We start from the raw sequence: 26,255 nt of genomic DNA, 5'->3' as shown, positions 1-26,255 counted from the left end.
TTCACATTTGATGATGATTGATGATCAAGGCGAGCTGAACAGATCTTTTAATCTTGATTTGCGCACATCCTGTGTTGTTGATATGATTATATGTGGTACAACGGAAACATGTTAATGCGCAGCTGTCAATTAAATCGGTGGGCAGGGAAAGCACACTCCTATGTCATTTTGCGGTGGGTTTTAAAATGGGAGGGATTTGGATCCCATTGTAACGTCAGGAAATAAAAAAAATGGGCTTATTGTCTTTATATCACCCCAACATGATGACTGTGGACACACTATACCTGCACACAGTTCTGTCCAAACATCTTACAAAAGATGATTTTCATCATAGGTGCCCAATAATAAATATTAGATTATTCCAAGCTTCTGTTGTAGTTTTAGTGTGTGATGTACACCGCACTACCCAAAACTGCACAAACACAAGAATGTAAGCATGGTCACTCATTTATGGGGTATGTTTCCTTTTATGACAAATTATAAACAATCAACAGATTTTGTTTTTTCACTAAGAGTTTAAAAACTCTATCATACAGTGATACAAGTGTACAAGGAAATTCCTGACACTATCATTGGTGCTGTAGATGGACTTCTCCAGATTGTCAATCATTTATTGCTTGACACGTTTCATGAGATCTTGATATCGGAAAATATTTACATCTGACTTATCATATTGGTTTGGATATCTCTGAGATGCATAGAAAAGAAATCAACATAAATAAATGAGTATAAAAATGTTTTTTGCGCCCTTGTAAAAATAATAATAATAAAGAACAAAACAAATCGATATCTTATACAGCTGAATGGTGTGCACCTTTTTTATCTTGCATGCTTCTTTTCATTTGAGTCGTCATTTTTTGTTGCACACTGTTGGCAAAGACAATCCCTCTTAATATGCCTTTTCTGTGACATGGCAGAGCAAGCATAAAAACCCATACATTACAAATAACTTCATTCCCAAAACCCATCACATTTAAAAAATAAAAGTCCTTCATGTAAATGATGCTTTAAAGTTATTTTTGATATCTAAAAGATGTGCTACTGCAGTCTTGTGCGTTGTTTCTGCAGTTTTACTTCCCCAGAAGTTTTTTTTTTTTTTGACAAACAACAAGCCGAGCTCAACATTTGTGAGCCAGACATGCTGTTTAGCTGTTGGTAATGGCCGCTGGAGGGATCTGAGGTTCTTATCTCAGCTTAAGTGAATAAAAATGCTTCTCCTAATGGAGTAAACAGTGTAGCTACAGTCATGCGTCTACAAAGAGCTCTCCATTTCTGATCCCGAACGGCAGGAATCACAGCGCCATCCTTTCACTTAAATTGTTCCAGGAAAGCCTGTCATTCTCCGGTCTGAATGGAGATAATGATTATGATAGACCTACGCTACGATACCTTCCGGCTCTTTCACCCATATTGGTTGTCCATGTCAGCCAAAGACAGTCGTGGTAAAGAATTCTTTGCGGGGTATTCAGGATTTCGTGAGGTCTCCATGTAGATGGTGGAGCTGGTGACGCTCTTGCGGTCTTTCTTTGTGGCAGAGCGCCGCTGCCAGCGGCAAAGGAGCAGCTCCACCTGCTCTCTGAAGAAGCTGGTGGTCAGGGTGTAGAGGATGGGGTTAAGGGCGCTGTTTATAGGGAGAATGAAGATCACCACCCAGGAGTTAATCGTCCCTGCAGAGATAAACAGAAGGCACTGATGTCAGCAATGCTCGGACGCACTTATTATCTTAAAGGGAGAGTACACCTCCCGGCAGGCAAAAAACACCAATGTTAGATGTTGATTTGATGTACAGTCGAAGTCAGAAATATTAGCCCCCCTGTATAAATTTTCCCCTAATTTCTGTTTAAAGGAAATATTTATTTCAACACATTTATAAGTTATATAGTTTTAATAACTCATTTACAATAACTGATTTCTTTTAGGCGACACGGTGGCGCAGTAGTTAGTGCTGTCGCAGCACAGTAAGAAGCTCGCTGGGTTGAGCCTCGGCTGGGTCAGTTGGCATTTCTGTGTGGAGTTTGTATGTTCTCTCTGTGTTCGCGTGGGTTTCCTTCGGGCGCTTCGTTTTCCCCCACAGTCCAAAGACATGTGCTATAGGTGGTAATGTGACAGTGTATGGGTGTTTCCCAGTACTGGTTTGCAGCTAGAAGGGCATCCGCTACGTAAAACATATGCCGGATAAGTTAGCGGTTCATTCCACTGTGGCGACCCCTGATGATCAAATGAACTAAGCCGAAGAAAAATGAATGAATGAATGATGACAGTTGTTACGAGTAGTTGTAGTGTGTGTATGTGTGTGTGTGTGTGTGGTTGTGTGGTGTCTTTCTCTCTCTCTCTCTCTCTCTCTCTCTAGCTCTTTTTTTTTCTCGCTCTCTCAACTATTCGCAGGTGCAGGTATTTACTTGGGTTTCCTCCAGGTGCTCCGATTACCTCCACTGTCCAAAGACATGTGTTATAGGTGAGAATGTAGGGGTGTTTCCTAGTACTGGGCTGCAGCTGGAAGGGCATGTGCTGTGTAAAATACATTCTGGATAAGTTGGCGGTTCATTCCACTGAGGTGACCCCAGAAAAATAAAGGGACTAAGCTGAAGGTAAATTAATGAATAAATGATGACGAGTAGTTGTAGTGTGTGTGTGTGTGTGTGTATGTGTGTGTGTTATCTTTCTCTCTCTCTCTCTCACTTTTTCTTGCTCTCGCACACTCAACTATTCACCGGTGCAGCGGATAACGGTGGATCATGATTGGTGCTTGAATTGGTGGCAGGTCCGTGACATCATTTACTTTTACATTCTTTAAATTTTAAAGGTCTGTATTGGCCCAATACCCCCACTAGAGGTTCCGTTTTCTCATCAGTTGGATTAGAATAACTTTTGTATAGATTATGATAGAGACATTTTTGTTTTTTTCCTATGATTACTGACATGTGCAGGAACCAAAAAACCTAATTACAGCATCCTAGACCACACAGAACCTAAAAGGTACACTTTCTAAAAAAAACTAGTTTAAAAAGGCCTATTTTTTGGAGGGTCTATTATAACACAGACAACATATACAATTATTTTAATTACTCTCAACAGTGTTTTGTGAAAATTCAGAGAGTTTTCTTTAAAATGATACCAAACTTTTACTTTTTACTTTTTACAACTCAGCATGTGGATTTTGGAAGCTTTTAAACGTGGGTAGGCAAAATCCAGATGGAAACCACAAAATAGCATTTGACTTTAAGAGGATATGGCGGCGGTACCTTTTTAAAAGGTACATATTTGTACCTTAAGGGTCCATAATAGTATCTCAAAGATACGTTTTAGGTACATTTAGGCACTAATATGGACGTTTGAGATACCACTGTGGACTCTTTGGGTCCAAATATGTATCTTTTGAAAATGTACTGCCCCATTGAAAGCTCCTGTACCTTTATTTCTGAGAGTATAGGTTCCTTAGGAAACGTATATTGCTTAATAGGACTAATTATATTGAGCATAATTTTTTTAAAAATTTTTATTAAGAACTGCTTTTATTCTAGCCGAAATAAAACAAATAATACTTTTCCAGAAGAAAAAACATTATCAGACATTACTTTGAAATTTCCTTGCTCTGTTAAACATAATTTGGAAAATAAAAAACAATTATTCAAAGGGGGGCTAATAATTCTGACTTCAACTGTATATATATATTTTTTGTTCTCTAACAATTGGATTAAATTTGTTCTGTAAAACTACTGTTTTTTTCTCTAACAGCAAAGTCAATAAAAGAGTGCTGAAAAACTTTTTTCGTTAAAATCGTCGTAAGAAACATGCCCCTGTTAAACCACGGGGTAAAAAATATATAATTTCACTTTTAAACATATCCAGTGTTGCAGAAATACAGATAACATACCTGGAATCTCAACCTTCATCAGAGAGAGAGTTTTGACCAAAAATATGGGTATCCAGCAGAGGGCGTCAGAGAACACAATAAAGAAAAAGCGATTCGCCACAGCCACATCCTTGTGTAGTCGACTGCGCACATCTGTGGCGTTGATGCCCGTTTTATAAATGGAGCAAAACATGCTGGAGTAGGAAATGACGATCACCAGGAACGCCACCAGATTAAGACCTGTAAAAACACAATACACAAATGCTTCACGATATGCACATGAGGACTGAAATAAGCATGACTAATGTGAATGCTGAATTAAACAGTAACCCAAGGCTGACCATGCAATCCATTTATCCAAAAGTAAACATTATGAAGAGTCAGAAAAATGTAAATAAATGCAAATTTTACAGTGTTTTGTTTTCGCTGTTTTAAAATGCTTTTTTAAAAATGCTGATACTTTAGTAAAATAATGATGTAATCTCTTATTTTGTGAATGTGTTAATAAAACGTAAAAAAAATAAACCCCTTGGCCGAATGGCTAGTTTGACTATGTAATCAAGTAATCAAAATTAGCTGTTATCTGACATAAAATAACATATTTTCAGATTCTATATATATTAATATTCTATATATAATAATCTTCATCTTCGCCTAAACAGCTAATTTTGATTACATGATAACATATATAATTATTGTATTATATATTGTATACTATTATATTACATATTGTACTTTATTTGACTTTAGAATTAAATATATGAAAATACTTGAATATAATAAAAACTCAAACCAAGAAATATCACAATGAAGTCTCCTTTGGCTTCTTTATAGAGAGTCTAACTTCAGATTCAGCTCATTTTGATTATATAATTACATGTGAAGTATATTATAATATTTTATAAGATATTATAACTAAATACATGAAAACCCTTTGAAGAGATTTATAAAAATAAAGACAAACTAATAAAGATCGCAGTGAAAAATCCTTTGGTTGGTTTTTACATATGCACTCACAGGCCACTTTATTAGGTACACCTTACTAGTAACAGGTTGGACCTCCTTTTGCATTCAGAACTGCCTAAATCCTTCATGGCATAGATTCAACAAGGTACTGGAAATATTCCTCAGAGATTTTTTGGTCCAAATTGATATGATAGCTTCACGCAGTTGCTACAGATTTGTGGGCTGCACATCCATGATGTGAATCTTTCGTTCCACCACATCCCACAGGTGCTCTATTGGATGAGCTCTGGTGACTTTGGAGGCCATTTGAGTGCAGTGAACTCATTGTCATGTTCAATAAACCAGTCTGAGATGATTTGCACTTTATGATATGGAGAGTTATCCTGCTGGAAGTAGCCATCAGAAGATGGGTACACTGTGGTCATAAAGGGATGGACATGGTCAGCAACAATACTTAGGTAGGCTGTGGCATTGACACGATGCTCAACTGGTACTAATGGGCCCAAAGTGTGCCAAGAAAATATCACACACCATTAAACCACCATCACCAGCTTGAACCATTGATAAAGGCAATATGGATCCATGCTTTCATGTTGTTGCAGCCAAATTCAGACCCTGTCATTTGAATGTCGCAGCAGATATCGAGACTCATTAGACCATGCAATGTTTTTCCAAAAAGTCTTCTATTGTCCAATTTTGGTGAGCCTGTGCCAATCGTAGCCTTAGTTTCCTGTTCTTAGCTCACAGGAGTGGCATCCGGTGTGGTCTTCTGCTGCTGTAGCCCATCCGCCGCAAGGTTGGATGTGTTGTGCGCTCAGAGATGCTCTTCTGCATACATCAGTTGTGACGAGTGGTTATTTAAGTTACTGTTGCCTTTCTATCAGTTTAAACCAGTCTGGCCATTCTCCACTGACCTCTGGGATCAACAAGGCATTTGCACCTACAGAACTGCTGCTCACAGGATATTTTCTCTTTTTCTGACCATTTTCTGTAAACCCTAGAGATGGTTGTGCGTGAAAATCCCAGTAGATTAGCAGTTTCTGAAATACTCAGACCAGCCCGTCTGGCACCAACAGCCAGGTCCCATTCAAAGTCCCTTAAATCATCTTTCTTCCCCATTCTAATGCTCGGTTTGAACTGCAGCAGATCGTCTTGACCATGTCTACATGCCTAAATACCTTAATTTGGATTAATGAGCAGTTGAACAGTACCTAATAAAGTGGCCGGTGTATATATCATATTATATTATATTATATTATATTATATTATATTATATTATATTATATTATATTATATTATATTATATTATATTATATTATATTATATTATATTATACTAAATACATGAAAACACTGGAATAGATAATCAAAAATAAAGAGTCAAACCAAGAAATATCCCAGTGGAGTATCCTTTGGCCGTTGGTTTCTCCAGCCTATCGGAGTGGAGAGGGAAACAAACTCCATTCCTGCCGTAATAATTCCCAAACAGGTCTTCGTTTAACAAGGGAACAGCTGCTATGACAAATCCCAGAAACCAGATGAAAGCCAGAATCAGCACCGTCTGCAGCTTGGCAGGTCTCAAATGGCTAAACGGGAAAACAATGACAAGGAATTTCTCTAATGTCAAGTAGGTGAGGAGGAGAACCGAGACTTCAGAGGAGAGCATGGCGAGAAAGCCAATTGTTCGGCATTCAACGCTGTCCATCCAGATCAGAGCGTTCCGGTTGTATTCGCCACGGAATTTCACATCAAATATCCCCAGGAAGAAAAGGTAGACTCCCATAAGACAGTCGGCAACTGGAAAACAATAAGGCAAAATCATATAGTGCTTAACATATAAAAAAGTTATAAAAAATAAAATAAGAGAAATCAGTTTCATCAGGTCCCAGGTGTTCTGTTGAAAACTCAATAGCCCTTGAGCAAATAAAAAAAATGGTTTGTAAATTACTTAAGCAATTTTAGCACTAAATATAGAATTTTAAAAGTTCACACTTAGCTGATGATTAATAATAAAGCTTGTTTGGCATGCTGTCCCAAGAGAGCCCTGAGCTTATAAGATCCTGGAGCCCTGGACTCCCTCCCATTAATACAGCTTGCTAAAAGCTGGACTATGGTGCAAATTTTGAATGTTCAATTTACTTAAGTTGCATGTGTTTGGACTGTGGGAGGAACCAGGGAAACCCACACGACCACGAGGAGAACAAGTTAACTCCACATAGAAATGCCAACTGGCTCAGTAGGCACTTTAAGTAGTGACATTCTTGCTGTGAGGCAACATTGCTAATCACTGGGCCAGTGTGTCGCCCAATCTAGAAAAGGAGGGGGGATAGGGTGGGAGGGGGTATTCGTTAAAATTTTAAAAGATTATTTATAGTGAGTTAGAAATCATCTTTTTGGTGAATCATGTGTTAATGCACCACCAGCCGTGATCATAAGCATGTGATCCTCTTGAAATAAGTTTATATATAAACTTCACTCAATCTTTTAGTGAGCTTGTTTTCCTTCAATTATGAAGCTTTACTTCTTAAAAACTGATTGATCATAGGCCTTATTAAATTAAATTTATGCAGCACAGTTTTTGGAGTTTAAAAAAAGCATAACAACAATAATAACATTGTGCGCTAGCAAAATAAACATTATTGCCATGAGAGAAAAGGTTGTAATTTATGAAGTTATTTTTTTTCTTTATTATTCAATCAAAAATATTTAGTATTAGGGAAAAATTAAATACACAGTAATTAAAAAATAAAAGATTAATAATAAAAAGTTTTGCATTGCAAAAAAATTAACTATTGTCCTATTATGCATTCACCACTGTTTTCATTGCAAACTCATTCATTTGGCTCTCTGTTCAGCTGTCATGTATAGCACATCTAGAATCTTTGCTTGCCAGTTGAAATGTTTTGCCTTATTATATGTGCAATAGATGGCATGGTGGCGCAGTGGGTAGCAATGTCGCCTGACAGCAAGAAGGTCGCTGGTTCGAGCTTCGGCAGGGTCAGCTGAAAAAAAACTTCACCTGATGGGAGTGAAGAAAAAAAACCTTGAGAACCTCTTCACTTTCGCCAACCGTATGTCTAGAGCACCAGTTAAGCTTGCGTCGGCACTGGGCACTGTGGCGACCCCAGATTAATAAAGGGACTAAGCCGAAAATGAATGAATGAATTTGTGGATATTTTGGTCAGTTTTAAATAAATATGTAAAAAAAAAAAATGACACCAAAACACTAGTGTATTTTAAACCTGGGAGGTTTTGTAACACTTATTTGCAAAATGATGTTCGTGTGCGTGTCTGTGTGTGAAACAATTGCATGCAAAAAAGGCTTATGAATAGTGTTAAGATATAAAAGATATTTAAGCAACCTTTAAGTACAATTTTTTTGTCAACTTGTTTTCTTTCAGTTAAGGCTGAACTTTAATTCAATATTGTATGATCATATGCCTCATTTATCGGATGACTGATCTCAACATAAAGTGCATCCCTGTGAAAATAAAAAGAAATAACATTGGAGTTTTTAACTCTATTTTAATTAAATACCAACAGTTATCCACAAATAATGTTTTATTATTATTTTTTTTTATCTCAGATCAACAAAGTCTGTGACCAATCACTTCCAAAACCAAATAGAAAACCTTCTAACTAAAGTACTAAGCTGAAAAAACATTGAAATAAATATTTGCTGACAATTAGCAAAATTGCTGAGCAATTTAATTATATAACAAGTAATCCACAAACTTTCTTAACCTAAGAAAGGAATGTTATCTCAGATCAATGTGGGCTGAAATCAATCATTTCCAAAATTAAAAAATAATAATAATAATTTTCATAAATACAAACCACTTTTAACTGAAAGAAAACAAGCAGACAAAAACACTGAATCCAATATTTGCTGACAATTAGCAAAATTACTAAGCAATTTATTTATTTAGTAAGTTACTTTTCACACAAAAAACATGTCATGTAATCTCAGATCAATGCGGACTGCGATCAATTATTTCCAAAACAAAACAAAAAACGTAACCTAATTGAAAGAAAACAAGCTTTTCTCGGTTTCCATAACAAGATCTTTATAAGCATATTTTGTAGGCTTGTAATTCTGACAGGGAAAACCACAAGTGAAACAAGGTGCGGAAACCCTCCCGAAAAAGCTCAAATTACCCAAAGAATGTTGTGATTTTGTTATACCCGGTGTGAACAAAGTCATTATGTTTTAGTCAGGCATGATAACAACATCTTTGAGAAAAGCAAAACCCTCTCCGGACCAAAATCAGTTTCTTCCTCATCCAAGATGAATCCAAGTTGTACAGTTAATGTAACTTTAGAAGAGAAATCAAGATCTGTGCTCACTGCTGCATCTATATATGCAGTGGATGTTAATCTTGGTGGTGCAAATTCTGTTCCTCATTACTAAAATAAAAAACAAAGGCGCAGTGTGACTGAAAGTGTGAAGTTGCCTGCCAGTTTATTTTAGAGCTTTCTTTCCAGAGGAGGAGTGAAGAATTTGACAGCTGCTCATTCCAAGTTCTCCAACAAGGCAGACAGTCAATTTAAAAATACGGCAGCTGTCCTGAAAAGCAAATGTGTTTTAGGAATAATGTATGGGCATGCGCTGCTTCTTTTTAGCTTGACATCATTGGCACAGAAGCCCATTTTCATAATGTAGGAAAAATAATCAGGCATAAAATGTCTAAATTATGAGTTATTTACTGAAACTATAACCTTAAACTCTGGGTAGTTGCTGAGACTTTTATTTTGATGTACATTAAAAATGAAACTAACTATGGAATAGAAGGCGGGGCTGTTTTTTAAACATCTTTTACTAGTGGCAAACTAATGTTAAAAGGGGTGTGGTTAAGAATACTGTGATAAATTGACATCAACAGAGAAGGATTGTCACTTCAAATCCTGAAGCAAATGGTGAAACTTTGATTAAAGATTATCTAAACAAACAGTTTTTTTTTTAGTGGATTAACTTGCATGGAATAATTGTTCACATAAAGAATAACAATGTGCGCTAGCAAAATAAACATCATTCATATTGATTTCACATGGACTTTCGAAGTTATACACTGAAAAAATGCAGCGTTCCACACAATTCATCCATGTTGTCCCAACACAAAAAGATTAAGTTAACTTAACACTTTTGACAAATTTATGTGGATTAAACATATAAAATATAAGTTGTCTCAATGAAATAGCAAGAATTGGATTGTTTCAGCTCAAGTAGTTTGAACAAGTAAAAAAAAAAATATATATTTTTGAGTATATTATGACAGAAAAGGTTGTAATCATGGCCTCCCAATCATCCCCATTCACCGAATATCTATAACTGGTGTGTGGTGAGCGCACTGGTGCTGTTGTCCTGTAGCTGCCGTCGCATCATCCAAGTGGATGCTGTACACTAGTGGTGGTGTGGAGAGACTCCCTCTCACAATTGTGAAGCACTTTGAGTGTATGGCCATACACAATAAATGCGCTATATAAATACACATTACATACAGGTGACCTGTACGTATAATATATATATATATATATATATATATATATATATATATATATATATATATATATATATATATATATATATATATATATATATAAATATATATATATATATATATATATATATATATATATATATATATATATATATATATATATATATATTGATATATTTATATGTATGTATGTATATATATATATATATATATATATATATATATATATATATATATATATATATATATATATATATATATATATATATATATATATATATATATATATGTATGTATGTATGTATGTATATATATAGTATAATGTTTTATAATAATTATTGTCCTATATAATAATGATATAATGGCTATAGTAAGTAAGTAATGTGTACTTATATAGCGCATTTATTGTGTATGGCCATATACCCTAAGCCCTTCACAATCAAGAGGGGTCGTCTCATTCGATAGATGGTGCTCACTTACAGTATAGCGTCTCCGTCACTATACTGGGACATTGGGACTTACACAGATTGCAGATTGAGCGCCCCTGCTGGCCTTCCAACACCCTTCCAACAGCAACCTAGGTCTCCCATTCAGGTGCTGACCAGCCCTGCTTAGCTTTAGGTCTTGAGCTGCAGGGTGATGTAGCTGTGGCTATATAGGCTGTATAATAATAATATAATTAATTATAAACAAATAATATACTGTAATTATACAATTTAAAATGCTCAATATTACTAAAAGGTCAACATTATTATGATTTCTTTTAAGGAGGTGGTGAGGATTGGCTACAACAAACTACTGTTTTCCAATAACTTGCAATCTAATTAACATAGTTAAGCCTTTAAAATGCTCATTAAGCTGAATACAAATATTTTGGTCATTATAGCAAAGAAAAAAGAAATCAGTTAGAAATTAATTATTAAAACTATTATATAAAATATTGTCCACATTAATTATCACGTGGGAACAATCTTTAATAAAATTAACTAATAATTTTGTCTTCAATTGTATGTTTGAATTTCACATTAATATGCCTGAATACTTTTAATGGGAAAAATGGGCTTGCGTACAATCTTGGCTAAAAGGTCATCTTTGATTGATCGGTGTTGTGAAGGTGAGCAATATTACTCCAGTTAAGAGCTGGAGGTAAAGGCCGAGCACTTTTTCTCACCTAGAACCAAATCTGAACACACTGATGTAGCTGAGATTAACAGAGCGGGTACAGACAGCGACGCTGAAAACTGTGAATGCGGTAGAGGCTTATAACAACCCTCTGTGGTCATGATGACCTTCATCTGACACAGCACCGCACAACAGGAGATTAGTATCTGCAGATCATTTGATAACACTATGAATCACATCTCCACTCTTTTATTTACACATCACATAACATTGTTAGTCCTACTGTGAAATTAAAATGTTTCAAATATTTCCCAAGTGCTGTTAAACAGAGAAAGAATATTTTTCACAGTATTTTCTATGATATGTTTGTCTTCTGGAGAAAGCCCTAACCCTCTTAGTTTGATTGGAATAAAAGAAGCTACATTTAAAAACATATACAGTTGAAGTGAGAATTATTAGCACCCCTGTTTTTCGCCTCCAATTTCTGTTTAATATTCTGACATAATAGTTTTAATAACTCATTTCTTATAACTGATTTATTTTATCTTTGCCATGATGACAGTATGTGTGTGCGTGGGGGAACTTTGTAACGATATTGCGTGTGACTCATCGAAAGGCTTGAATTAATATTAATTCTACAACAAATACATCAAATAATAATCATTAGTAAAGTTCTTGGTGTATTTTTTTTTACAAACATTACGTGAGATCTGCTTCTTTCATGTCTGTCACTTTGCTGTTTGTCTGATGCAGCTAAGGCGGAGACTGAGGCTCACTCTGATGAGGAACGGTGGGCGGGGAGAACCAGCATTAAAGGCACAGGCCACAAAAACAGCTACATTGTGTTTAAAGCAGAAATTTCTAAAGTGTTCTAAAAGGTATAATAAACAATCTGATGGGTGTTTTGAGCTGAAAATTTATAGACAAACTCTGCAGAAAGAAAAGACTTATCTTAAATCTTGGAAAAGGGGTAAAAGAGGTGACATTTAAGCTGAATAGTTTCTAGCAAAATAACTAGAAAAATTTTACAGTCATATTGACTTTTTTATTTACAAATTAGTTATTATACAATTGTTAATAAATTGTGTTTAGAATTTTTTGAATATTTGAAAAAAAAACAGCACTAGGGGAAATTTGAAAAATTATTTAAATTCCAATAATAGTTTTGAATTTAACTGTACGAAATGTACATGTACAAGAAAAAATGTCATGAAAATATTTTTGATAAATAAATAATATATAATGCAAAAACAGTATTATTGTATATAAAATAACTTAATATATAACGAATTAAATCACAAACAACAGTAAAAAAAATCACTATTATATATATACTTTTATATTTTTAGTAGTTTGTCATAATTCATATTAATAATGAATTTAATATCAATGTTAATTTGATCTCTTCTAATGTTATTAATATACTAATATAATAGTATAATATAATTTAATATAATAAAATATAATATATACAATATAATATAATATTATATAATATAATATAAAATAATATAATATAATATAATATAATATAATATAATATAATATAATATAATATAATATAATATAATATAATATAATATAATATAATATAATATAATATAATATAATATAATCCCAGTGTTAGGTTGCAGCTGTGTAAAACATATGGTGGAAAAGTTGGCGGTTCTTTCCGCTGTGGCGACCCCTGATTAATAAGGGTACTAAGTCAAAAAGAAATTGAATGAATCAATATATAATATAATATAATATAATACAAAATAAAATAAAATAAAATTATGAGTTTTATAATTGGTTTAATATTAATCATTGATAGTTTTACCTTTTTTAACATCACTTAATAACTTGTATTTAACAAAAAATGGTTCATATAGAAGAAAAGACAGATGGCCAGCAATAAAATCTCCACAAGTTCCACATCACATTGTGAATGCTCAGGAAAAGCCTGAAATCACAATTTTCATGCAAATATGTACTATGAAATATGTACTTCAGTACTGAAAAGGAAAAAAAACCCCATCAGGGAGCATCTTGATGTGGAAAAATACATCTGTCAGAGATTAACTAAAGTATTAGTAGATGTTTACTGCTCAGAACATCAGAAAGTGATCGCTCTGTAACTTTATCTTTTAAATACTTTCTTTAAAAATGAACAGTGTTCAAACGAGCTTCAATATGAGACAAACGACATTTTCTAAACAGGATTATAGATGCATGAATAAACATTCGATAACAAAGAATCAAACATGAACAAGTATATACACAAAAACAAAGAGAATCATAATAGGCTTTACTGTCAGCTTCAGTTACTCTGATAAATTCCCCTTTAATGTTACCCCTGGTCTTTCTTCTAATATGACCATTCATGAAGGGCTTACTGGGCATGCTTTCTTTCCAGGAAAATCCTTCGTTTCTGCTATTGTAGAATGTCTAGCCAACTTTTTTTTTTTTTTTTTGGAGCAATTTCAATTCTGGCCATGTGGACTTTTATGAGATTGTTATAGACAGATGACTGCACTGTGTGTATTTGTGAAGCTAACTAACTCCAGGTTCCATAAAATAAATGGAAATGATTAACAATTATACGCAATGTCATTTTTGATTAGTCTGAAGTCTTGAAGTCCTTTTCCTTTGCATATTTTACTTTTAAGAAAAAACAACAACAATCTATTGAGAATTGTTGTTTATTTTTATAATTATATACAGTTATTTTTAGCAGAATTATTAGCCCCTCTGAATTATTATCGCCCCTGTTTATTTTTTCCCTTGATTTCTGTTTAACAGAGAGCCTATTTTTTCAGCACATTTCTAAACATAATAGTTTTAATAACTCATTTTTAATAACTGATTTATTTTATCTTTGCCATGATGACAGTAAATAATATTTGACTAGATATTTTTCAAGACACTTTTATACAGCTTAAAGTGACATTTAAAGGCTTAACTAGGCTAATTAGGTTAACTAGACAGGTTAGGGTAATTAGGCAAGTTATTGTATAACGATGATTTATTTTAGTAGACTATCGAAAAAAAATATAGCTTAAAGGGGCTAATATTATTGACCTTAAAATGCTTTTTTTTTTTTTTTAATTAAACTACTTTTATTCTAGCCGAAATAAAACAAATAAGACTTTCTCCAGAAGAAAAAATATTATCAAACATACTGTGAAAATTTCCTTTCTCTGTTAAACATCATTTGGGAAATAAAAGAAATAAAAAAATAATAATTCAAAGGGGGCTAATAATTTTGACTTAAACACAACACTAATCAATATCATATTAATGAATAAAATTAAATAATTAACGAATATATTAAATATTATTTAATGAACAAAAATTCATGAAAATGCAAAAATATGCTAAATAATTACATTTTATATATAATTTGCATTTCATAAAATATTTTATATGTAAATATATACTTTAATGCAAATATAAAAATTTGTAGTATAAATATAATATAGTATACTTCCATTCATTCATTCATTTTCCTTAGGCTTAGTCCAATAATTTTCAAGGGTCGCCACAGAGAAATGACCGCCAACTTTTCCAGATGTACCATGTTAATATAAAACTCTTATTTTGGATGCAATTGCTACTTTATGTCCCAATCAACAACAATCCAGCCTTTGCAGATTCCTGGAGAACACTCAAACCCGAACTACACATCACTAAAATGGACTACATATCCCATCATGCACACCAATCACACCAGTTCCAGATCACCACTAATAGCAAACTTACAGCTAAACCCATTTTCATTTGATCACCTGGATTGCTTATACACCACACTTTCACACATACATGGCTGAGTCTTTTATCCTTAAAGTGAGCAGTTGGAAGTGTTATCCTTGTCTTGCCTGTACAACCATCCTTAATAAATCAGCACGTGAATAGTATGCGTACATTCATTTATTCATTTATTTATTCATTAATTGATTCATCCATTCATTCATTTTCCTTCAGCTTAGTCCTTTATTTATCAGGGGTCACCACAGCGGAATGAACCGCCCAACTATTTCAGTATATGTTTTACGCAGCAGATGCTCTTCTAGCCATAAGCCAGTACTGAGAAACACCCATTCACTCTCACATTCACACTCCCTCATACACTACAGCCAATTTTGCTTATTTCAATTGACCTACAGAGCATGTCTTTGGACTGTGGAAAAAGGGGGAAAGCGGAGCATCCGGAGGAAACCTACACCAACACGGGCAGAACATGCAAACTCCACACAGAAATGCCAACTGGCCCAACTGGGACTCGAATCAGCAACATTCTTGTGTATACATATTAGGCACAAATGATTCAATTACAAATTTTGTAATATTACTGAAGTTGTCACCACTTAACAGCTATTCATTAGCACAATCACATCGCTGTCATAATCTTACTTCAAGACGAAGTTATTTTCCAAATGAACTGTAAAAAAAAACATTGACTCAACTTAAAATTGTAAAGCATTTTGCTGCACAGTTTTTTTTTTTTGAGTTGACTCTACGTAAATCGAGTCAACCTCAGTACTTGGGTTAAAAGTTGAGTCAACTCATATAATTGCAATGCAGCAATTTGATGTCCAATTTTAAGTTGAGCTAACTTTTTATTTTATTAGTTTACTTTATTTTGATCACCACTGCGAACGTTCGAGGTTACAGAAGTAACCCTTCGTTCCCCGAGGAGGGGAACGGAAGTGCCATGAATGGGAGGATTCGGATCAGAAGCCGCTTATCTGGAGAGTATTGAACGGGCCAATAAATGTGCGACATCTGCAATTATCTCAGCATATAAGCACACCTGAAGCCAGCAGACGCCATCCTTTTAAGCTGAAGAGACTTTCAAACAGCTAAGGGACAGTCATTATGGCGACGGAATATGGCACTTCCGTTCCCCTCCTCGGGGAACGAAGGGTTACTTCTGTAACCTCGAACGTTCCCCTTCGGTTGGGGAACTTCAGTGCCATGAATGGGAGAATATGGAAAGCGCCATAATGACTGCACCTTACCAACACCCCCGATGAGGAGATAGTCAAGCAAGCGTGACGCACCCACATCATGGGGGGCGCGGTCCTCCAACGTGTCCCTGGCCCTAATTTATCCTACTTCAACAGAAGTTTTACGGATTTAGATATATTTTTTGGGAAGTCGTGAGCATCTAGATAATTCTAGGAAATACGACAGTACGTTGGGAAGCGTGCAATCCCGATAGGGAGGACGCTGCGGAGGCCATCCGTTACCCAAGGGGGGGATAGATGGCAGAATTTACCTATGGACTAGCTCTAAAAAGGGGGAGTACGCATAGCAAAGAGTGGTTAGCGGAGAGGGAAGACACGGGTCCGCCCAGGGGGGGGACTTAACCGTGGCGGAATAAGCATATGGGATCGCCTAGTGGGGATCACGCATAGCAGGCACCTATACCCAAAACGCGGGCTGACCAGCGGGCAGACCTACAACGTAGTGGGCCAGCAAGTGACTCCTCCGCTGAGTCAGTGCTGGGGGCCACGGAGGAATCTGCAGGGCTCACCTGACGGGGAACTTTACTGACAGATAAAAAAGGCGCACGTACCTCCGTGTTAGGGAGAATGGCGCAGCAAGCGTGTTTCAACACCCTACCGAGTTGTCTCCTCAATCACCAAAGGGTTACCTAATACCCTTGAGGAAACCGGCTCCACTCGCAGATTGTAAAACCTTGCAAATGTGTTGGGTGTCGCCCAGCCCGCAGCTCTACAGATGTCTGTTAGAGAGGCGCCGCGTGCACGCGCCCAAGAGGATGCAACGCTCCGAGTGGAGTTTGCACGTACTCCCGGGGGACACGGCTGACCTCGACTCGAATAAGCGAGTGAAATGGCATCCACAATCCAGTGGGATAATCTTTGTTTCGATACGGCACTTCCCTGCTGCCGACCGCCATAACAGACAAAGAGCTGCTCAGATGATCTAAAATTCTGAGTACGGTCCACATAAATGCGCAGAGCGCGAACTGGACAAAGTAAAGAAAGGGCTGGGTCTGCCTCCTCCGGGGGCAGCGCTTGCAGGTTCACTACCTGATCTCTAAAAGGGGGTGGTAGGAACCTTGGGCACATAACCGGGGCGGGGTCTCAGGATAACGTGAGAGTAATCCGGCCCGAATTCCAGGCACGAGTCACTGACCGAAAATGCCTCCAGGTCCCCGACCCTCTTGATGGAGGCCAACGCAACCAGCAGAGCTGTCTTCAGGGACAGAAATCTTAGAGATACTGATTCGAGTGACTCAAAGGGATCGGATCGCAGACTCGTGAGAACGAGGGCGAGATCCCAAGAGGGCATGAGAGGGGGGCGAGATGGATTAATTCGCCTAGCACCCCTAAGGAACTGGATGACCAGGTTATGCTTTCCCACGGTGCCGCCAGCTACCGCGCTATGATAAGCGGAGATGGCGGCCACGTAAACCTTGAGAGTGGAGGGCGACAGCCTGCTGTCCAACTTCTCTTTAAGGAAAGAGAGCACAACACTAATCTGGCAATTTCGGGGGTCTTCTCTGCGAGAGACGCACCATTCAGTGAATAGACTCCACTTCAGGGCGTAGTCGCGCCTCGTGGAGGGGGCTCTAGCCTGAGTGATGGTATTAACCACCGCAGTCGGTAGGTTACCTAAGTCTTCCTCGCGTCTAGGGACCACACGTGGAGGTTCCAAAGATCGGGGCGAGGGTGCCAGATGGTGCCCTGTCCCTGAGAGAGTAGGTCCTCTCTCAAAGGGATCCGCCAGGGGAGGGCCGTCGCGAGGAGTGAGAGCTCTGATATCCAGGTCCGGTTGGGCCAAAGGGGCGCAACTAGCAGAACCTGTTCCTCGTCCTCCCTGACCTTGCACAGAAACTGCGCGAGCAGGCTCACTGGGGGAAACGCATACTTGCGCATGTCCCGAGGCCAGCTGTGGGCCAGTGCATCCGTGCCGAGAGAGCCCTCGGTCAGGGAAAAAAACAACTGGCAGTGAGCGTTCTCAGGGGAAGCAAACAGATCGATCTGGGCCTCCCCGAATCGCGCCCATATCAGCTGAACAGACTCGGGGTGGAGTCTCCATTCTCCAGGGCGTAACAGCTGTCGTGAGAGCGCATCGGCTGCACGATTGAGCGTGCCTGGGACGTGAATGGCGCGCAGCGATTTCAGCCGCGGGTGACTCCAGAGGAGCAGACGGCGGGCGAGCTGAGACATGCGGCGAGAGCGCATACCCCCCATGCGGTTGATATACGCCGCCGCCGCCGTACTGTCCGTCCTGACCAGCACGTGTTGCCGCTCCAGCACCGGTAAAAAGCGGTGGAGAGCGAGGAACACTGCCAACAGCTCTAGGCGATTGATATGCCAATGCAGCTGGGCACCCTTCCAGAGGCCCGTAGCCGCATGCCCGCGACACACGGCCCCCCAACCCGTGTTGGAAGCGTCTGTTGAAACAACAACATGGCTGGACGCCTGTCCTAGAGGCACACCGGCCTGTAGGAACGAGGGGTCGTTCCAAGGGCTGAGGGCGCGGCGACACAGTGCAGTAACCTGTGTGCCCGCGTGCCATGCGCGTCTGGGGACCCGATCGTGAAGCCAGTGCTGAAGTGGTCTCATATGGAGCAACCCGAGCGGCGTGACGGCGGCTGCGGATGCCATATGCCCCAGGAGCCTCTGAAAGAACTTCAGTGGGACCACTAGTTTGCTGTCGAGCTCCCTCAGACAGTTCAGCAACAGGCGAGCGCGTTCCTCGGAGAGGTGCGCTACCATGGTGATCGAGTCCAGCTCAATCCCGAGAAAAGAAATCCTCTGCACGGGGGCGAGTTTGCTCTTTTCTCGGTTGACCTGAAGCCCCAGTAGGCGGAGATGCCGAAGCACCTCGTCCCTGTGCATAATCAATTGCTCCCGCGAGTGGGCTAAAATCAGCCAGTCGTCGAGATAACTGAGTATGCGAATGCCCGCGAGCCGAAGGGGCGCTAGGGCACCCTCCGCGAGTTTGGTGAAGACCCGCGGAGACAGAGAGAGCCCGAAGGGGAGGACCTTGTACTGCCACGCTCGACCCTCGAACGCAAACCGCAGAAATTGGCGGTGGCGTGGAAGAATGGAGACATGGAAATACGCGTCCTTCAGGTCTATGGCTGCAAACCAATCCCGAGGACGAACGCATTGGAGAATGCGCCTCTGCGTGAGCATTCTGAACGGCAGCTTGTGCAGACAGCGGTTCAAAACGCGCAGATCTAGGATTGGCCGTGACCCACCGCTCTTTTTGGGTACGATGAAGTATGGGCTGTAAAACCCACTCTCCATCTCGGCTGGAGGAACCGGCTCGATTGCACCCTTCGCCAGGAGGGCAGCAATCTCCTCTCGCAAGACAGGGGCGGACAGGGGGTTGACCCTGGAGAAATACACGCCCGTAAACTTGGGGGGCCGTTTCGCGAACTGAATCGCGTAACCGAGTCTGATTGTGCGTATGAGCCACCGCGAGGGGCTGGCCCGCGCTAACCAGGCAGGCAGAGCCCTCGCTAATGGAGTCATCGCTACAATCGCTGACGTACCAGCGGTGGGGCAGCGCGGAGTGGGTGTGCTGATCCGGGAAGCACGAGGGTCCCGCGGAAAAGCTGGAGGAGAGCGATTCGCTCTGGCTCCGCACCCTGACTCCGGAGAGGGGGCTGGAGGGCTGAGGGAAGGGAGACTGTCCCCCCAGCGCTCGTGAGCCACTGGCGAAGCACGTAGAGTCTGCGAGCCGGAAGGCAGCGCGTCCCGGATTGGCAGAACTCGTGCAGTCACATCCGGGGAAGGGAAAAAGTGCTCTTTTACTGATGTTTTGGTGGCACTGAAAAGTACCGTTGTTATCGGGGCCCCGCCCTCCAGCGGGGAAAGAGCAAGTTTCCTCTTCTCCGGATGGCCTGTCTCAGGGACGCTTCGCGGTCCGTTTACCGGACTTAACGGCGCCCTGGGCAGGAGGGGCTGCCTGCTTTTGAGGTGAACGCCGCGCCCGCTTGGCCGGAGGCGCAGGCGGGGGCGGGGCAGCACTCATTGGCGGGCGCCCTCGGCGAGGAACAGCGGAGGTGGATGGCTCGGCGGGCGGAGCGGGCTTACGGCCACGCCGATAGATGACATTGCCCATCGCATCCGACTGCTCTTTCACCGCCTTGAATTCCTGGGTGAATTCACCGACGGTGTCGCCGAACAGGCCAGCCTGGGATATGGGCGAGTCAAGAAAGCGAACTTTGTCAACGTCGCGCATATCGGCCAGGTTTAGCCAGAGGTGGCGTTCCTGAACCACAAGTGTGGACATCGTCCTCCCCAGCGCACACGCGGCGGACTTAGTAGTCCGAAGAGCATAGTCGGTCGCGGTGCGCAGCTCATGTAATAAGCTTGGGTTGGACCCGCCCTCGTGCAGCTCGGCCAGCGCCTGCGCTTGGTAGCGCTGGTAGGTGGCCATCGCGTGCAAAGCAGAAGCAGCCTGGCCCGCAGCCTTATAAGCTCTGGCTCCGAGGGAGGCAGACAACCTACAGGCTTTGGACGGGAGGCGGGGCAAACCCCGCCACGTAGAGGCGCCGCGCGGACAAAGATTGACCGCGATAGCGCGCTCCACTGACGGGATCGCCTCATACCCCCTGGCAGCTCCGCCGTCAAGGGCGGTGAGGGCGGAGGCACTCGCAGCACGGGCAGAGAAAGGTGCCCTCCAGGACTGCGTGAGCCTACTGTGCACTTCCGGGAAGAAGGGGACGAGAGGCTTCGAAGGCTTCGCCTTCTGGTCCTCTACGTAGCACCCATCTAGTCGGTCCGGCCGCGGAGCTGGGGGATAAACCATCTCCAACCCCACGGCCGAAGCAGCCCGGGAAAGCACGGCTAACATGTCCGCTTCAGGATCCGATTTGACAGCGCTCACCTGCCCGGAGGGGGCGAGCGGGTCCGGATCTTCGTCGGACAGTGAAAGCCCACCCTCCGATGCCGCGGAGGACATCTGATCTCCGGTGTCAGCGAGTGTGAGAGCTACCATCTGGTTAGACGGATCACTCTCACCACCCGAAGCTTGGATGGAGCGCCGTGAGGAGCGAGAGGTCCGCGAGCCCGTGGGCGGCGGATTAGCTCCCGCTGAAACCCTCAGATCTGCCCGAGCGCCCGCTGCTTTTTTTAGAACAGGAGGCAACTGGGGTGGCTCGCTCTCTTGCGAAAGTTAGCCGCGATCTTAGCTGTGCAACGGTCATGGCATCGCAATGACGACATGAACCGCCCGCGAGCACCGCATTAACATGCTGGACCCCCAAACATGCAATGCAGTGATCGTGTCCACCATCCGGAGACAGGAAACCCCCGCATCCAGAAACGCACAGTCGGAGCGCCATCCTGAAAAGGACGTGCTGCACGACTGTGTTGCTCTTTTAGGAAAGTTGCAACTATACGCACCGCTCTGGAGGACCGGACCCAAAGAACCGCAGACAAGGGAGTAACCCAGCTCGACCGTCTGCCACCGCGAAGACCCACTCTGGACCGGGAGACACACTCGTTCGCTCTGAAGTGCTGATCAGCAAGAGGAACCCTCATCGACTCACTCAGAAAGGATCTGAAGCGAAAAGGATGGCGTCTGCTGGCTTCAGGTGTGCTTATATGCTGAGATAATTGCAGATGTCGCACACCTGCGCAAGCTTACGCTGCCAATTAATTTCATTTATTGGCCCGTTCAATACTCTCCAGATAAGCGGCTTCTGATCCGAATCCTCCCATTCATGGCACTGAAGTTCCCCAACCGAAGGGGAACCTTCTTTATCTCAGTACTACTGCAATATTTTTATAACAAACATAATGAAATCTGGTTACTGAAGCTGTTTTCATAACTATTGATACCTCTGATCATTTCACAGGATTAATATTTCAGGTCACGCGGTGTATGTCTCAATTGAATATCAAGAATAGTTTCAGCAGTACTCACAGCAGAGGACTTTGATGCAGGCTGCATGCAGATTGTTCTCGGCTCTAATGAAAGAGCGCATCCCGATAACAAAGAGATTCCCAAAGCATGTGATGAAGGCCATAACCCACACAGACACCCGCAGAACCAGGCTGGCTAACAGGTCTTCCACTGACGAAATCCCATCGGTGTTAGGTTTGCATTTCCGTACATGTGGCGCATAGGAACAGTACTGAAAGTCTTTAAAATATCTACAAAAAATAATAATAACACTTAAACAAAACACACACAAATGGTGAATTACAAGCTGAGCATCCGGCGTATGCGTAATAATGCACAAACCACCCAGTGAGAGAATACGTACATGTGGGACAGATTCCCCATCGGAAGAAACATCTTGGTGGTTATATTAGGAATTTCAATGCCCTCCAGACTCCTGTTAAACACAAATGAGGGCTGTATTTCATGTGACACCTACTAATAGGCTCTTAAAACGCATTCTTTTTTAAACCTGCATGGCTGGCACTTACAGAGACTGAAGCTGCACCAGGTGATCGAAGTGCCCGGTGTGAATATGGAGCAAAGGATTGTGGGATATGTTCCTGCAAATGGAATAAAAATTACATGAAATTTGATCAGTAAATGGTGGAATTATACTTTTTGACCTTCATAGTCCAAATATAATGTTATTTGATTTTTTATAAAGGGGTCAAGAAGTGCTTTTTAAATATTTACTTAGAATATCAGCAAAACTGTTAATGATTTACGATAATACATTGTTACATGAACTCTATTTTACAGTAGTAGAGTTTTGCAGTATGTTACTGTATTTTAAAGTTGCATTATGAAAATTACTGCATATTTACAGTAAAGATATACAATACTGTCAATACAAATACAGCATGATAAATTGTGCTGTGAAAATAAATACGGTATTTTTGCTGTAATTGATTTACAGTAAGTTACTAGCAAACTGCTGCCAGTAAGTTACTACAGTAGGTCAGTTATGCAGTATTTTACTGCATTTTAAAGCGGCATTATAAAAATTACTGTATATTTTACAGTAAAGATATACAATACTGTAAATACATAAACTGCAAGATAAATGGTGCTGTAAATGCAAATACAATATATATGTTGTAATTGATTTACAGTAAGTTACTGGTGAACTGCGGCCGGTAAGTTACTACAGTAGGACAGTTATGCAGTATGTTACTTTATTTTAAAGTTGAATTGTAATAATTATTGTATATTTTACAGTAAAGATATACAATACTGTATATACAAATACAGCAAGATAATGGTGCTGTAAATATAAATACAGTAATTAATTTACAGTAAGTTACTGGCGAACTGCTGCCAATTAGTTACTAATGTAGGACAGTTATGCAGTGTGTTACTGTATTTTAAAGTTGCATTGTGAAAATTACTGTATATTTACAGTAAAGATATACAATACTGTAAATATATGTACAGTAATATAATGGTGCTGTAAATGTAAACACAGTAATTGATTTACAGTAAGTTGCTGGCGAACTGCTGCCAGTTAGCTACTGCAGCAGGACAGTTTTTCAGTATGTTACTGTATTTTAAAGATTCATTGTAATAATTACTGTATATTTTACAGTAAAGATATACAATACTGTATATTCAAATACAGCAAGAAAATGGTGCTGTAAATATAAATACAGTATTTAATTTACAGTAAGTTACTGGCGAACTGCTGCCAATTAGTTACTAATGTAGGACAGTTATGCAGTGTGCTACTGTATTTTAAAGTTGCATTATGAAAATTACTGTATATATACAGTAAATGTATATGATACTGTAAATACATACAGCAAGATAAATGGTGCTGTGAATGTAAATACAGTATTTTTGTTGTAACTGATTTACAGTAAGTTACTGGCGAACTGCTGCCAGTAAGTTACTAAAGTAGGACAGTTATGCAGTATGTTACTTTATTTTAAAGTTGCACTGTGAAAGTTATTGTATACTTTTCAGTAAATATATACAATATTGTACATACATGTACAGCAATATATATGGTGCTGTGAATGTAAATACAGTATTTTTGCCGTAATTGATTTACAGTAAGTTACTGGTAAATTGCTGCCGGTAAGTTACTACAGTAGGACAGTTATGCAGTATGTTACTGTATTTTAAAAATGCATTATGAAAATTACTGTATATTTTACAGTAAGGATGTACAATACTGTAAATACATATACAGCAAGACAAATGGTGCTGTTACTGGTAATACAGTATTTTTTGATTTACAGTAAGTTACTGGTGAACTGCTGCCAGTAAGTTACTGTAGATTATACAGGAAATTGTTAACAGTGTACACCATTAATACACTATTTTCTATCTCAATTTGTTTTAAAAAAAGTAATGCCGCTATCAGTTATGTTTAGTTTAATTTAGTTTGTCCTAGTTTCCCACTTATAGTGAGTCTCCTTTTATATTTATAAGCTAATTCTTCAGTTCAGCTGTTTCAGTTTAGCTCCTTTATTGAATCTGTTTACTTCACTTTGTTTGTGTTAGCTTGATGATTTCTATTCTCTTGTGTATTCTCTTGCTTTATTACATATTTTTGCCATTTCTATTTTAGACTTCTGTTTGTTTTAACTCTACCCATGTTGCACTCATATTCAGGACTTGAGGGTAAATGTTAATTTTATAACAGGGTATCAGTTCTGCTGTTTAGGTTTCTCATTTGTACTTAAACGTATAGGGCAGAGAAATACATGCCATATCTTTGTACTTTTGAGCTGAACTGGGATATATATGATTATTAGCCCTGCTGTAAAATTTAAATAGTTTTTCAATTATTTCCCAAGTGACATTTAACAGAGCAAGGAACATTTTGCGCAGTATTTCTTGCTACAGTATATTTTTCCTCTAGAGGTAGTCTTATTTCTTTGGGCGGAGGGGTACAGAACAAACCATTGTTGTTCAATCACTTGCCTAATTAACCTAATTATGATTTTAAGTATGATGTTAAGCTCAATACAAGTGTCTTGCAAAATAACTAGTAACATATTATGTGCTGTCATCACGGCATAGACAAAAAAAATTAGTTATTAGAAATTAGTGATTAAAACTATTGTGTTTAAAATGTGTTAAAAATATTCTCTCTGTTAAGAATCACTTAAAATAATTAAAAAAGACTTTGAAAAACTTGAGACTTTAAAATTTGACAGGAGGACTAGTAATTGTGTCTTAATATTATCTAATTATCGTTTTAATATCTGGATAAAAAAATTAAATAATTATTTCATTATTTTTTACATTTAAGTTGTTGAATGAACAAAACTCCATATTAAATGCTATGAGTGAATCACATGACATTGTAACATTATAACCTAAAAACAAAATAATATTTATGTAAAGCAGAGGTAAAATTTGTCTATGAAACATCATTATACTGTACATGACACAGTTACCGATGTCATTTAAATACAATTGTGGGTTTAAAAGCCTACATATAATACACTTATGTAATGTTTTAGCAAAGTTTTGCCAATGCTTTAGCAAAAAGTACATTTAGAGTATAAGTCAGAAGTTTTACACACATATATTACTGAGATCGGCCTGTCTGGTTCAAAAAAACATGGCTGTACTCGTTCACTGAAGTTTGTTTCATATACAGGCGCTCATGCACGCTGACAGCAAAATAGAAATATTTTCATAACTTCCAAATATTTACAGATGGTTTTGCACTGAGGAAAATACCACATCTCAAACACATTAGATAAGTAGCTTAGTGCATGTCAGCAGCATATGTACAGTATCTGTCAGAGATAATATCAGAGCCAAAACTTTATCTTATGGGATATTTTAAAGCCTGTGATATAAAGCATGACTTAAGTTTAAGACACACTAGGGATTATGCACTTTCCCCTTGGCAGCTCACTCAACGTTCTCTGCTTT

At 39.4% G+C, this 26,255-nt stretch overlaps 1 protein-coding gene across 4 annotated transcripts in view; it reads right to left on the bottom strand.

Moving 5' to 3' along the window:
* Window positions 1-447: 447 nt before the first annotated feature.
* The window catches only part of rxfp2a (relaxin family peptide receptor 2a), a 140,007-nt gene continuing 114,199 nt past the window's right edge, over window positions 448-26,255 (bottom strand). For 3 of the 4 annotated variants that reach the window (XM_073914193.1, XM_073914192.1, XM_068223827.2), the window contains 6 exons: window positions 22,850-22,921; window positions 22,684-22,755; window positions 22,341-22,570; window positions 6,205-6,615; window positions 3,875-4,093; window positions 448-1,667 (listed from right to left, as the gene is read on the bottom strand). In XM_073914193.1, coding sequence (XP_073770294.1) covers window positions 1,402-1,667; window positions 3,875-4,093; window positions 6,205-6,615; window positions 22,341-22,570; window positions 22,684-22,755; window positions 22,850-22,921 — 1,270 coding nt within the window. In that variant the 3' untranslated portion in view covers window positions 448-1,401. 4 annotated transcript variants of the gene reach the window in all.

The sequence above is a fragment of the Danio rerio genome, chromosome 10, assembly GCF_049306965.1.
Source record: "Danio rerio strain Tuebingen ecotype United States chromosome 10, GRCz12tu, whole genome shotgun sequence".
NCBI classification, from domain to species: Eukaryota; Metazoa; Chordata; class Actinopteri; order Cypriniformes; family Danionidae; genus Danio; species Danio rerio.
Note: the sequence above shows the minus strand (reverse complement) of the source record. Positions and strands in the feature narration are given on the sequence as shown.